The following is a 14,758-nucleotide window of genomic DNA, read 5'->3' on the forward strand; positions in this document are numbered from 1 at the left end:
GCCCAAGAAATGGAAATTTTGAGGAAACCAGTTGCCATAGAGACATTGCAAGACATTGCCAATAATACCAGAATGAAATAGTTTCAGAGCTTAGTTCACTCTGAACTTTAAAATACAGATATATTGATATTTTTAAACTATTCCAGACCTTAGAACAATATGGAAATCTCCCCAATTCATTTTATGAAGCTAATATAATATGAATACCTGATAAAGATTATATAGATAAGACCTATAATTTTGCTTACAACTTGATGTAAAAATTCTATGTAAACTATTAATAAGTTTTAGCAATGAATCAGAAGAATAATGCATTATCACCAAGTAGGGTTTATTGCAAGAATGGCTCAATATCCGGAATCTATAACTTTATAATCAATAGATGTAGAAAAGACGTTTACCATGAACTCAGGTGCCATTCCTAATAAGAATGCTAAAACATAGGATTAAAAGAAACTGCTTAAATATGAAAAAAACTACCAAAAACCTACAGGGAATATTATTGTAAATAACCAAACACTGAAATTGTTTCAAGTAAAACGAAGACTCAGACAGAAATGCCTGTTATCACCGTTATCATTCAACATTGCTTTACAAGTTCTAGTAAATGCAATAAGGTAAGAAAAATCACATAATTAACATTAATGTTATAAAAGAATTAAATATATATATATATATATGCTATAACTGTATCTAGAAAACCTATGATGTTAAAAAAAACTAGAAGAATCAGAGAACTTGGTAAAGTAGTTGGATAAAAACATAAATGTATAAAACACATAACTTTTCTCTAGCAGTAAACACCTAGGAATGGAAGTAGGAAAGAGTATGTTCACAATAGTGATAAATTTTTTTTAAATATGGAGGGACAAATTTAACAAGAAATGTATGTGTCCTAGATAAAGAACATTATAAATTAAGGGAAAGAATAACAGTTGTTGAGAACTTCATGTTCTGATAGCTTTATATGAATTATTTAATTCTCACAACAACCTTATGAGCTAAGTACACTAATTATCCTCACTTTATAGGTAAGGAAATAAAGGCACAGGACACTTAATAAACTTGCCCAAGTTACACAACTGATAAGTGGCAATCTGATTCCTCACCCTTTTTTTTTTTTAATCCTGCCTTCTCTAAATAAATACATTCCATGTTCTTGGATAGGAATTGATCATAAGTTATCAATCCTTCCAAAATTACTAGTCAAACTTAATGTGATTTCAGTTAGCATCCTATTAGGGAGATTTTGAAATTAATAAAATTCATGTGGAAGAAGAGATGCTGAGAATAAGCTAGAAATGTACCCAAAAATTCAAGTCCTGCAGGGGTCTTCCTTCACCTGATATCAAAACATACTGAGAAAATATATGCAGCTGTTTGAGAGTTGCTGATTTTATGTTAAAACAACAGAGTAAGCTGCAATCCCATACTGAAATAATAAAAACTGGTATATTTTCTGAAGGTGGCCATAAAGGTGTTGGAAAATGCGCTGACCGCACAGCCCGCTATCCCGTGGCAGACACTGCGCTACCTGTTTGGGGAAGTGATTTACGGTGGCCAAGTGACTGATAACTGGGACAGGCGATGTTTGAACACCCTTGTCTACAAATTCTGTAACCCCGACGTGCTGGAAGATGACTTCGGTTTCTTTAGTGATGAGGTAAGGAAGGAACACATTTTCTTACATTCCTTGACTTACCAAATGTTGCTGCATTATTTAAAATCTGCATTTAAGTACATTTTAATGTTCACTTTTAGTGGCGTTTATTAACTTTCAGTATGACAAAATTAATTACCATTACTCTGTAAATTACCGTTTCATCTATCCAGCCAACTGCCCTCCTCACAGCCTTTACCCAGTCAGGACTTAGAGCTAATGAACAGGGAGATACAGCTGCTAAACAGGAAGAAAGAGGTCCCTTTTTTCCCCATTCAATAGCTTCTCAATTTTTTTTATTAGTTCAAGTGTACAAAACAACATAATGATTAGACATTCACACTCCTCACAAAGTGATAATACGCCCAAGTCTACTACCCCCTGACATTGAACATAACTATTGCAATACCATTGACCATATTCCCTATGCTGTACTTCACATCTGTGATGATATATATGTATGCATATATGTATTTAATTATAGTTGACACATTGTTTTATATTAGTTTCAAGCATACAGCGCAGTGGTTAGGCATTTATTTAATCTATGAAGTGATCCCCCCGATGAGTCCAGTACCCATCTGACACCCTACACAGTCTTTACAACATTATTGACTATGTTCCCCATACTGTGTTTTACATCCCAGTGACTATTTTGTGACTGCCAATTTGTATTTTCTAATCCCTTCACCTCCTTACCTATCCCCCACCCCTCCTCCCTTCTAGCAACCATCAGTTTTTTCTTTGTATCTATGAGTCTTTTTCTGTTTGCTCATTTATTCTGTTCTTTGATTCCACATATGAGATCATATGGTATTTGTCTTTCTCAGTCTGACTTATTTCACTTAGCATAATACCCTCTAGGTCCATTCATGTTGTTGCAAATGGTAAGATTTCATTCTTTTTTTATGGCAGAGTTAGATTCCATTGTATAAATGTACCACAATTTCTTTACTAATCGTCTACTGATGGGCACTTTGGTTGTTTCCATGTCTTGGCTATTGTGAATAGTGTGCCACAGTAAACATAGGGGTGCATATATTGTTTTTGAATTAGTGTTTTAGATTTCTTTGGATAGATACCCAGGAGTGGAATTCCTGGGTCATAAGGTAATTCTATTTTTAACTTTTTGAGGAACCACTATTCTGTTTTCCACAGTGGCTGCACCAATTTGCAGTGCCACCAGTAGTGCATGAGGGTTCCCTTTTCTCCACATCCTGGCAAATACTTGTTTGTTGATTTATTGATGATAGCCATTCTGACAGGTGTGAGGTGGTATCTCACTGTGGTTTTTATTTGCATTTCTCTGATGATTAAGTGATATAGAGCATCTTTTCACGTGTATATTGGCCATCTGTATGTCCTCTTTGGAGAAATGTCTGTTTGTGTCCTCTGTCCAATTTTTAATTGGATTATTTGTTGTTTTGGTATTGAGTTGTATGAGTTTTTTAATAAATTTTGGATATTAACCCCTTATCAAATGTATCATTGGCAAATATCTTCTCCCATTCAGTAGGGTGTCTTTTTGTTTTGTTGATAGTTTCCTTTGCTGTGAAAAAACTTTTTAGTTTGATGTAGTCCCATTTGTTTATTTTTTCTCTTACTTACCTTGCCCGAGGAGATATATCAGTAAATATATTACTAAGGGTAATGTCTGAGAGTTTACTTCCTATGTTTTCTTCTAGGAGTTTTATGGTTTCAGGTCTTACATTTAAGTCTTTAATCCATTTTGAGTTTATTCTTATATATGACATAAGAAGGTGGTCCAGTTTCATTGTTTTGCACGTGTCAGTCCAGTTTTCCCAGTACCATTTATTAAAGAGATTGTCTTTACCCCAATGTAAATTCTTGCTTCCTTTGTCATAGATTAATTAACCATACACGCATGGATTTATTTCTGGGCTCTCTATTCTGTTCCATTGATCTATGTGTCCATTTTTATGCAACTATCATGCTGGTTTGATTATTGTTGCCTTGTAGTATAAGTTGATATCAGGTAGCATTATATCTCTAGCTTTGTTCTTCTATCTCAAGATTGCCATGGCTAATTTGGGGTCTTCTATGGTGCCTTATAAATTTTAAGGTTAATTTGTTCTACTTCCTCAATTTTTTTTAAATTTATTTTATAACTGGAAGCTTGTATCTTTGGATCACCTTCACTAATTCCTAGGTGGTGAGTTATTCTTAAGATCACTCACTTTCTTTCTGTAGGTTTTACCCAACTAAAATGATTTGTTAAAGGTTGGTTGCATCATTATCTATGCATATAGTATATTGAGGCAACGGGTAGTCAGAATTACCCTAACCTGTAAGTATTTTTCTTCCTTTTTCTTTCTCTTTTCCCAAAGAGAAAGTTATATGTGCATATCATGCAATCATACTTTATAATATTGTGGTCCCAGGTGTACCTTTTGACAGAAGTGACTACAAATAAGAGCCTTCTGAATAAAATTTCATGGGGACATATTGTCTTCACCCATTACTGAAAATAGATACCTTACTATGCAAAAAACTAACAGTTTTGAAATTTTCAGCTATGTCAGCCAGTGCCAGAATCTGCAAGCATAAAGGATTACGTACACATTATCCAGTCTTTACCTGACGATGACCCTCCTGAGCTTTTGGGGTTGCACCCTGAGGCCATGAGGGGCTGCAGGGAGATCCAGGGCCAAAATTTCATTGATAATCTCATTGCCCTACAACCAAGAACAACCCCTACCAGTGTCATGATCAGGTAAGACTCACTATTGTTAGCTAAATTAGAAAAATTATTAAAATAGTTAAAAACTATTAAATGTTTATTTGAAGACACAGTATAGGACTTATAGAAAAATGTAATCTAAAAATACAAAATCTAAATTCTCCAAATGACACAGAAGCTAGTATACATACCCATGCACGTGCACACATGCACACACACACACATGCGCACACACACACACATCACACACACACACACACACACACACAGTTACCACGCATGTAGTAGATACTCAGTAAATCTTTGTTGAGTAATTGAATTGTACCTGATGAGTGGTATTTTTAAACTGAATTTGTTTAAATGTGAAATGACTTATTTACTTCTATAGGACAGGGGAAAAGAACCATCATACTAAGTCAGAGGACAGACAGTGTGGTCAGGAGGAACAAGTCCTGCTTTGAAAGGCCCATGTTGATGATGCCTCCGATTAGCTCTGCATCCCAGGTCACACTGCCTCAACAGCCGTATCCTGTTTATCCATAAAAGGAGATAGTACCTGTCTACCCATCAAGGCTATTGTGAGGTGTAAATAGTGTAACACACAGAAGCCAAGTCCTCAGGCCTCCTCAAGCCTGTGACTGTAAAATAAGATCATGTTTGTTAATGCCGGAACTACATGGCTTAAGCCCCTGATGGCTTGATTACCAAAGAGATCATCCCACCCTTCCCTTCCCAACATTCAAGGCCACCTTAGATGAATTCCACTGAGTGACTCTACTTTTAAAGTCAAAAACAAAGTGTGACGACAAAATAAGGACACATTACTTTATGTGTTAGAAAACAGCTCAGAAGCACCACTGTTGAGCTAAACACATAGCTGTAGCTTCCGGTTATCACTTACTCTGACCTTCGTTTGGCTGTGTGAAAGCTGGGATGTTTGTTGAAAAACCAGTCGCCCCTAGAATATATCGAGTAGCAGAGGGGAACTTGGGAGAGGCGTGTCCGACTCCCTACTCATTTACTAACTGTTTAGGGAGGTCCTGTCACCTCTGAGACCTGGTTTCCTCATCTTTAAAAGGATCCCCCAGCTTTCGTATTCTGTGGCTTTGTTTAGTATCCCATCCTCACCCAGACCTGTACACACTGTCCTCCTGGCACCACCCATTGAGTGTGTGACCAGGGACCCTTTGTGGAAACACGAGGAATTTGACGTGCAGCTGAATGCCTATGTAAAGCGACCTCAGCATACTCTGTCTGGTTGCCTCCTCTTTTTCGTTTCAGTCTTGGTATTTCCTTTATGCAGATGTATTCAGATGATGAGTATTTTACAAAGAAATCTTAAGAAAACTTGAAGCATACCTATTTCCTTGCAAATGTCTAAAGTCCATTGAACAGTTTTCCCATCTGAAAACAAAACTGAAACGAACTCCATGATCTCTATTAGTCTCCATGGTCGCCATATCGTGGTTTTGTGGTTCTTTCTGTGAAGCTGTATTTACCTTCAGAAGAGACATAGAGGACGCTCCTAGAGTAGCCAGAGCTGTATCTCATTCTTCTCTTCTTTCGCAGCGGTAAGCAGAGCAATGATGACCTGGTGATGGAAGTTTTATCTGACATGCTGAAGCGGCTGCCACTGTCCGTGGAGAAAGAAGATGGTGCTCGAACTCAGAGCACACTGAAGCGCATCATGTCAAGCCCCATCTGGGAGTCTCTTTATAAAGCCCTCAAACGTAAGTACGAGCATGCGCTTCTTTCTCTCCCCTCAACCTTCTCAGTGAAGGACTCGGGCATCGGGGAAAGTAGAGTAGAGAGGCTGAGATGAGATGGAAAGCGAAACCTCTACCACCCCCTTCGCTCTTCAAAGTGGGGAATGAGGAGCCGACAATAAAATGATGCTGTGGGTTTGTTTTGGGGTCGGTCGGTCGGTCGTTTGGTTGGTTGGTTGGTTGGTTGGTTAGTTGGTTAGTTGGTTGTTTGGTTGTTTGGTTGTTGGTTGGTTGATCGATCGATGGGTCAGTTGATTTTTTGAGGTGTGAGGGGCGGCCCCAAGACTGAAAGTGAAGAAATAATCATTGTGGCAACAGAAAGGAGCGGCTCTGCTTGAGAGATGCTAAAGAGCTTCTAGGTCCCTGTTCTTTGCCTCTCTGCCTTCTGGAACAGCATTTTGGACAGTGAGGTTTAGATGGGCCCTTTGATGGGAGACTCTTGATTCTGAGGAACTAAGGGAGTGGGAAGGCAGGCCCAGAGGAGACAGAGCAAACCTGGTTGTCTAGAGTTAGTTCCAGGCCCTGCGCTGAAGGGCTAATGTGTTGGACTATGGTAATTTGCCCAGTTAAATTTTCAATACCGATATTTTAACCCTTGGAAAAAGACTCATTCTAGAGCTGAATGCTGAGCAATAGTCTATCAAACTAGTGCTATTGTTGCGTAGCGGTCAATGGTTGGCAAACTAGGGCTGGCGGGCCAAATCTAGTCCACCATTTGTTTTTGTACAGCCCACAAGCAAAATGGTTTTTACATTGTTTTTAATGGCTGGGGAAAAAAATGAAGAGTAATATTTTGTGACATATAAATATTATATGAAAATCAAATTTGAGTTTCTACAAGTAAAGCTTTGTTGAGTACAGCCATGATTGTTTGTTTTTGTCTGTGTCTGCATTCACACTACAGTGGGGGGTGGGGGGGTTGAGTAGTTGTGACAGAGACAGTATGGCCCACAGAGCCTAAAATAAACTATTTACTAACTGGTCTTTTGCAGAAAATGTTTTTCAGTCTCTGGTCTAGATAGATGAAATTCCTTTAACTTCTAAATCCTATATCTCTGTAGGTAAAGCCTCATTTTATCTGAAAGATATAATTTTACTGCTTTTTTAAACCCAGGCTATGATCCCCTTATCCATTGTGTCTTGCTAACCTTTTTGAAACAAGAAATGGAACGATTTGATAAGTTACTGTTTGTTATACATGAGTCTTTGAAAGATCTTCAACTTGCTATGAAAGGACAGATCATCCTCACCCAAGAGTTGGAGGAGATATATGACTCTTTTCTCCAAACCAGAGTGCCAGCATTTTGGCAGGTAAGTAATTATTATTTCCTATTTTCTTGCTTGATTGAAATAAGTGTCCCACTTTCAGGGAAGGGTAAGTTAACCGTGGTATACCAGCATGATGAAATATTGCGCATCCATTAAAAGATGCTGACATACTTTTGTTGTGCGTATATATTAATAAAATCTCAGAGCAATTTGGCAATTCTTAAATAGATTTATCTTAGAGATGTTTATCACAGGACTTTATAATAACATAAAGCTGAAAACAGCTTAAGTTATCTATTAACAAGAATCTGGTTAGATAAATTAGGATACATACAAACAATGAGGCAAGCACTGATATACTGAAAGGATCTCTAAGATGTATTATTAAATTTTTTTAAAGTTTCAGGAAAAATATGTCATTTTTAAGGATTATAAAAATACATATACACTTATATAAAACACATGCTTATAGATGCATATATGTGCTTAGGAAAAGGGTTATGTCCTTTAGATTCCAAAAATCCCAATTAGAGTTTTGGGAATGTCAATAAAGCCAGGAGAACTGGGGCTGACAGTCCGTCGTGCTCCCCTGTGGCCCCCAAAAGGCACACCAGGGGAAACAGGGCGGAGGACAAGTCCACACGGACAGGAGCCAGCTGGGAGGGGCGGGCTGGTGCCCAGCACCAAGGCCAGCTCAAGACTCAGGTCAAGTCTAAGTGGAGCTGGTGGGAGGCCTGGCCTGCTGTGAACCAGGGACCAGAGGCAGCCAGGCAGCCGCGTACAGTGAGATGGGGTGCAGGAGGGGCTGTACAGAGGGCTGGGGGGCTAGCGCATTTCTTTTGGAAAGTAGGAGTTGGGGGTGTGGTGGTACTGGTTGCAAAATTCTGGCCTCTCTCGCCTCTGTTGCCTCCTGGCAACAAATTGTTTCTGTGGGCCAGGAAAAAAATCTTAAAAAAGAAATTATGTGCGTGTCTCTAAATCTTAACAGAAATATGCCTACAAGTCATGCCGACTCCTGAGTTCCTGGGTTAATGATCTCATCCAGCGACTGAATTTCTTTAATACCTGGGCCAAAATGGCTTCCACTGCGATACACCGTAGGTACGGGTGACACTACTTTATATCTCTTCCTTCCTTCTGCTTCTAGCTTACCAGTTTACAGCATAAATCCACATGCTCGGCCTCGCTGGGCTCCCACAGCAACATGTGAATTAAGCGAGGGAGGGATTCCTGTCTTCAGCTCAGGAAGGAAATGGCAACTAAGAAGCTGAGAGTCACTCAGCTCGAAGAGAAACAGAGCCAGAACCTAGTACATTTCTCTTTCCTGTATTCTACATCGTGTTTTGTCTTGTGAAGCTAGCAGGGAGAAACAGGAAAGAAATACGAATCAGTTACATGTTATTTTTAAACGTATTTAGTACATAATATAAAATAATTTGAAAGGCATGAGCGTTAACAATGAGTGCCTCACCGTGTGTCAAACATTTTTCTAAGTGCTTTACTCGTACTCACTAAATTCTCACAGTAACCCTGTGATATGAAGTGGGTATCATCATCTTCCTCATTTTAGAGATGAAAAAACTGAGGCACAAAGACACGAAATAACTTCCCCAAGTTTTCACAACTATAAAATAGAAGTATTGAGATTTGAACCCAGAAAACCTGGTTCCAAAGTCTGTGCCTAACTGTCTCTTAGACCCTGTAACTATGAGTGAGTTACTACGTGTCCTGTTAGAGAAGTCGGTAACTCAGAAACAATGCCCAGCCAGGGTTCCCGCCCTAATCACAACACCTTGTTACCCAAACGTATTGCCTTCTAGTGCGTCCTGACCTCATGCGCTTTAGAGCCACGCTGGTTTCCACTTCTGTACAGGACAAGGTGCCTGAGTGAGGAAGAGTCCGGGATGAACAGGATGGGAGGGAGCTGGGAGGGACTGGAGGGATTTGCTCAGATCACCTGACAGTGTGCCGCTATTATGCCCATACCCACCCCAACCTGTGACCTCCCTTCCCGTAGGTACATGAGACTCACCACAGCTTGGAAGCACCCTGTCCCATCACCTAGCCCAAAACCCAAACATCCTTCTGATGAAAACAGTGATTTCTTTGAAGGGTTTCCTGCAAGATACTGGCTCCCAGCTTTCTTCTTTCCACAAGGTGAGCTTGAGAACCAGGACCAGCCCCACACCTGGCCCAGGCCAGTGTGTACCCAGTCCCTTCAGCACCAGCCCCTGTCCTGCTCCCCTTTAGAATGAGAGCCCACAGGACAGCGCCTGCGCCCTCGCCCTCCGCAGGTCCCAAGGCCTCCCGCGGGCACTCAAGCAGCCTGTCCCCTCCCACCCGCTTCCCTCCCTCACCCCGTCTCCTCACACACAGCAGCGCTTTCTCATCTCTAGGCCACGGATTCTGTGATGTCAAAGGCCAACACTAGGTCCCTCCCAAAGGCCGCTGCATGTTAAGGTGGGACTCCTGCAGATGGGCACCTACCCCAGGGATTGATTCAGCCGCAGGGCAAGCTCTAGGCTCATACAAGTGGGGAGGAAGTCAAGGGGTCTCCAGCGTCAGGCACGACTGGATCCAGGAGATCCGTTGCCCCCCCGTTTCAGTCTCAGCCTGTGTCCTTGTATCTTAGCTCTGTTTCCAGTATATGCAGGTCTTTTTTTTTTTTCCTGCTGCATATAGCCTTTCTCTGTGAAACCAAGGGAAGAAATCGTCACGAGCAGCTTGGCAAGTCCAGAGGGAAAAGAGCCTTCCTTTTTCCCAGTGCCCATATGTCATTTCCTGAGAAAGGCTCTGACATACTCGGTCTTGTACGTGCCCCTGGGACCTATCTTTGTTGCCAGGAGGATGAAGTAGTATGGTCGCCAAGTTTGGGTCAGAAGTAGATAAAGTCCCAGGATTTATATGAGAGGAGCACTGGTCCTACAAAAGCAACCCACGTTCCCCAGGAAGCGCGTGCAGCTGGCCAGACTAAGAGGCGGCTGGATTTAATCTCCTCCCTGCAGCCTAGCCTCTCACCCCGCTCCTGCATTTCCTGACTCTTTCTTCTCCATTCTTCCCTCCCCATGAGACATCAGTGGTGCTCACCCCGCAACCCCCAGAATCTCTGGGACGTGCACAGTCCCTGAATCCCTGAGACTCACTAGGAACTTGTATGTTTTCCTCCAAAGCCTTTCTCACTGCTGTGCTTCAAGACTATGGACGGTCCCAAGGACTCTCTATCGATAGCCTGACTTTTACCCACCACGTGATCTCTGACACCACTAACATCAAAGAGGAGGAGTTCTCCATCATCATCCAAAGGAAACTCAACATCGTCAGGAGAGCCTTTAAGGTACTGGAGTAATCATTCATTCATTCATTCGTTCATTCGTTCGTTCCTTCCTTCCATCGCTCATTTCCTCAGCAGACCTTTATTCCACACTCGCCGTGTGTCAGGCACCCACCGGGCACTAGACAGGCGGCATAGCCAAGGCACAGCCCCCCTTAAAAATGCCATCAGACTTGATCTTCCCATTCTTTCCAGGGGTATAGAGAGAATTGTAGGTAAATGAAATGAATAAAAGATTTAAATACATACAGTAAGTGAACTTCATAACTATCCTGTTATAAGTGGAGACTGAAAGCCGCTGAGATCGGGCCTGAAAGGCAAGATTTCAAATCAGTGGGGCAAACCTCTCCCCATGGCTGCTCGCAGCCAAACTGCCACATGTGGTCAAATATACAGAACATAAAATTTACCATTTTAACTATTTTTAAGTGTGCAGTTCAGTGACATTAATTATATTTGCAATTTTCTGCAACTATCACCAACACCTATCTCCCAATCTTCCCAAACTGAAACTCTGCACCATTAAACACTTACTCCCCGATCTAGCCACCATTCTACTTGTCGTCTCTATAAGTTTGACTGCTGTAGATGACTCAGATAAGGGGAATCGTGCATCATTTGCCCTGTTGTGACTGGCTTATTTCACTTAGCATGTCTTTAGGGTTCATCTCTGTGTCAGAATGTCCTTCGTTTTTTTTTTTTTTTTTAAGATTTTTTATTGGGGAATTGGGGGGATGGGAACAGTGCTGGGGAATTGGGGAAAGGGGAACAGACAAGTTGCTGTCGTTTTGTTCTTCAATCTAGTTGTGGATGATGTTGCTTCACTGGCCCAAGTTGGCACCATCATTGCGCTCTTCTCTGGCGAGGCAGATCAGTCGCCGGCTTCTGGACGGCCGCTCACTGCGGCTGCTGGCCGCTCACGCTGGCTGCTGGCCACACACGGTAGCCCATGGCAATCCACTGCCACAGGGACTGCAGCCCACGCCGTCGCCGGCGACTCACGGCAGCCCAGCTCCAGGTTGAGCTGTTGTTCAGCATCTTAGCTGTAGAGGGCAGTGTCACTGGCCCTCATATGTGGGATCCGAACCGGGGCCCTCTGGCGTCCCAAGCGAGTTCTTAACCATTGCGCCACTCGGCCGGCCCCAGAATGTCCTTCGTTTTTAAGACTGGATATTTCATTGTATGTATAGACCCCTCTGTGTCTTAGCCCAGGCTGCCATAACAAAATGCCACAGACTGGGTAGCCTCACCAACAGGAATTTATTTTCTCACATTTCTGGAGGCTGGAAGTCTGAGATCAGGGGGCCAGCAGAGAGCTCTCTTGCTGGCTTGCAGACAACCACCTTCTCGCCGTGTCCACCTTCCCGCCATGTCCTCACATGGCCTTTGCTTGGTGGGCATGTGTGGAGAAAGAGCAAGATCTCTGGTGTCCCTACTCATCAGGATAGCTAATCCTATTGGATCAGTAACCCCACCTGTATGACTTCATTTAGCCTTAATTTTTTCTCAGAGGCCCCATCTCTAAATAGAATCACGCCGAGTGACAGGGCTTCAACACATGCATTTGGTTGGGACACAAACATTCAGTCCCTAACACCTCATTGTGTTCATCCATTCATATGTCAGTGAACCCTTGAGTTGCTCCCATCTTTTGGCTGTTGTGAATAATGCTGCAGTGAACATGAGTGTGCAAATGTCTGAGTTCCTGCTTTCAATTATTTTGTGTATATATGTAGGAGTGGAATTGTTGGATCATATTGTAATTCTGTTAAATTTGGTGTGGGGGATGCCATACGTTTTCCATAGTGGCTGCACTGTCTTATATTTCCACTAGCAACACAAGGGTTCTAATTTCTCCACATCCTCACCAATACTTGTTATTTCCTGGTTTCTGATAGTAGCCATCCCAGTGGATGTGAAGTGGTATCGCACTGTGGTTTTGATTTGCATTTCCCTGATGACTAGTGATGTTGAATGTCTTTGCATGTGCTTATTGGCCATTCGTATTGCTTCTTTGGAGATATGTCTATTCAAGTTTTTGTCTATTTTTTAATCAGGATTTTTGGGGTCTGTTGTTGAATAGTAGGAGTTTCTTACGTATTCTAGATACTATCCCTTATTTGATATATGATTTGCAGATATTTTCTCCCATTCTGTGGGTTTCCTCTTCACTCTATTGATAGTGTCCTTTGCTAGTTTTTTCATTTTAGTGTAGCCCAATTTATTTATTTTTTATGTTTTCTGTGCTTTTGGTGTCATATCCAAGAAATTAACAAACCCAGTGTCATAAAGGTGTTCCCTTAAGAGTTTTATAGTTTTAGCACTTAAGTTTTGGTCATTGATCCACTGCGAGTTAATGTTTGTATAGTGTAAGGTAACAGTTCATGTTGTATGTTGATATCCAATTTTCACCATTCGTTGAAGAGGCTGTCCTTTCCCCATTGAATATCTTGGCACCTTTATTGCAAATCATTTGAGCATGTGACTATTTCTGGGTTCTCTATTCTGTTCTGTTGTTCTATGTCTGTCTTTATGCTAGCAGCACACTGTTCTGATTATCGTAACTTTGAGGGGTCATCATGTGTAGACCAAAGCCTACAATGTTTAAGCGCTCAGAGCAGGAAAAGAATGAAGCACTCACCTTAGAGCCTGGGGAAACCAGCGTTGCACAGCGATGGGCCCTCACTGGGCTGGAAGGGAAGCAATCGGCCTCCTCTGTGGCCACCCTCGGAGTGAAGCTTCTATTCCAGGAAGTGTCCCGCCTGGGAACCTGCTGACACCACCTCTCTCTGATCTTAGTGCACAGATTCCACACACGTTGGAGTTCACGTTTTTGGTTTATTCATCGAAGGGGCAAGGTGGAATCATGAAGAAAAAATTCTAGAAGACTCGCTGCCTCATGAAATACATTGTGATTTTCCTGAAATATACTTCTTGCCAACAAAGGTAAGCACCCGAAAGTTTACCACAAATCTTAAACCTCTCAGCTTTCCCTCAGGAATATAAGCCTTCCCTTCTGTTTCTCATTCCCTACGAGTTCACTATGGAAATTGGATGATATACTTCAGACAGAAACATTTAAACTAGCCCAAAATATTGCTAAAATCTACAATAGATGTTATGCCAACATCCAATGTTATTTCTCATGAATATGTACTTATAAAGCCATGATTACACTTTAAAATTAAATTATCCAGGCATCATTTCCATATGCAGTTACAAAACCACCTAACCTTAAATGTATTGAATTTGTAACAAACCCTCCAATCTAGCATATTTGAAAATGTGAGCTACTGGTTTGCTTGAACTATGCAGTTTGACTATTGGATCTTTTTTCTTTAAGATTTCTACCAAAACACCAAGTGCTTCTAACCAGACAGATTCAGAACGCTATACTTTTGAATGCCCAGTTTATCAGACACCTGAGAGGTCACGGACTCTGACAAGCACTTGCTCACCCTCAAATGCTTTAACATCAGTGTCTTTATCCACAAAGAAACCTCCTAGTCACTGGATCACAATGCAAGTTGCATTGCTGTGTGAAAAGAATGAAAAATAAACTTCCATACAGAACCATTGAATTTCTGACTACAACCAGATTAACGTTTCAAGGTACTCGCATGTAGTCAGCACCCTTCGTAAATACATCTGTGTTCAGCCATCAAAATACCATCCATTAAGAGCCTAATTACACACAATGCTGTAGAAAAGCATGGTAAAGACCTAGTCCCTGTCATTTAGGAATTAGGAATCAGTAAGAAAATGATAAAGTATAGGATTTTAACAAAAAGTACAAGGTGGTCCAATTCATTGCGAAAATAGTTTTGGGAATTATCCATGATTTGCTAAACTAAATACATGACTATTATCTGGGACTTGGGACCCTCCGCCTACCCCTTCAAGCTCCCACTTTCTGAGAGCCTCCATAGAAACAGCAGTTGGCCAGGGGTCCCGTTTGCCTTTTGGATTCCCTGTGGCCCAGGAGGGTCCCAAACAAGTGATCCTAGGAAGACACGGGAGTGGTGGCAATG

The 14,758-nt window shown here is 41.5% G+C and overlaps 1 protein-coding gene across 1 annotated transcript in view; it reads left to right on the forward strand.

The window, feature by feature from the left end:
* Window positions 1-14,286, forward strand: part of LOC109391442 (dynein heavy chain 14, axonemal-like) — a 23,025-nt gene extending 8,739 nt beyond the window's left edge. Inside the window, exons 4-12 of the mRNA XM_019659013.1 lie at window positions 1,466-1,663; window positions 4,195-4,394; window positions 5,931-6,091; window positions 7,242-7,438; window positions 8,385-8,497; window positions 9,414-9,553; window positions 10,567-10,730; window positions 13,527-13,673; window positions 14,071-14,286. Coding sequence (XP_019514558.1) covers window positions 1,466-1,663; window positions 4,195-4,394; window positions 5,931-6,091; window positions 7,242-7,438; window positions 8,385-8,497; window positions 9,414-9,553; window positions 10,567-10,730; window positions 13,527-13,673; window positions 14,071-14,286 — 1,536 coding nt within the window. The remainder of the gene's footprint in view (window positions 1-1,465; window positions 1,664-4,194; window positions 4,395-5,930; window positions 6,092-7,241; window positions 7,439-8,384; window positions 8,498-9,413; window positions 9,554-10,566; window positions 10,731-13,526; window positions 13,674-14,070) is intronic.
* Window positions 14,287-14,758: the final 472 nt, after the last annotated feature.

Source organism: Hipposideros armiger, unplaced genomic scaffold, assembly GCF_001890085.2.
Source record: "Hipposideros armiger isolate ML-2016 unplaced genomic scaffold, ASM189008v1 scaffold_293, whole genome shotgun sequence".
NCBI classification, from domain to species: Eukaryota; Metazoa; Chordata; class Mammalia; order Chiroptera; family Hipposideridae; genus Hipposideros; species Hipposideros armiger.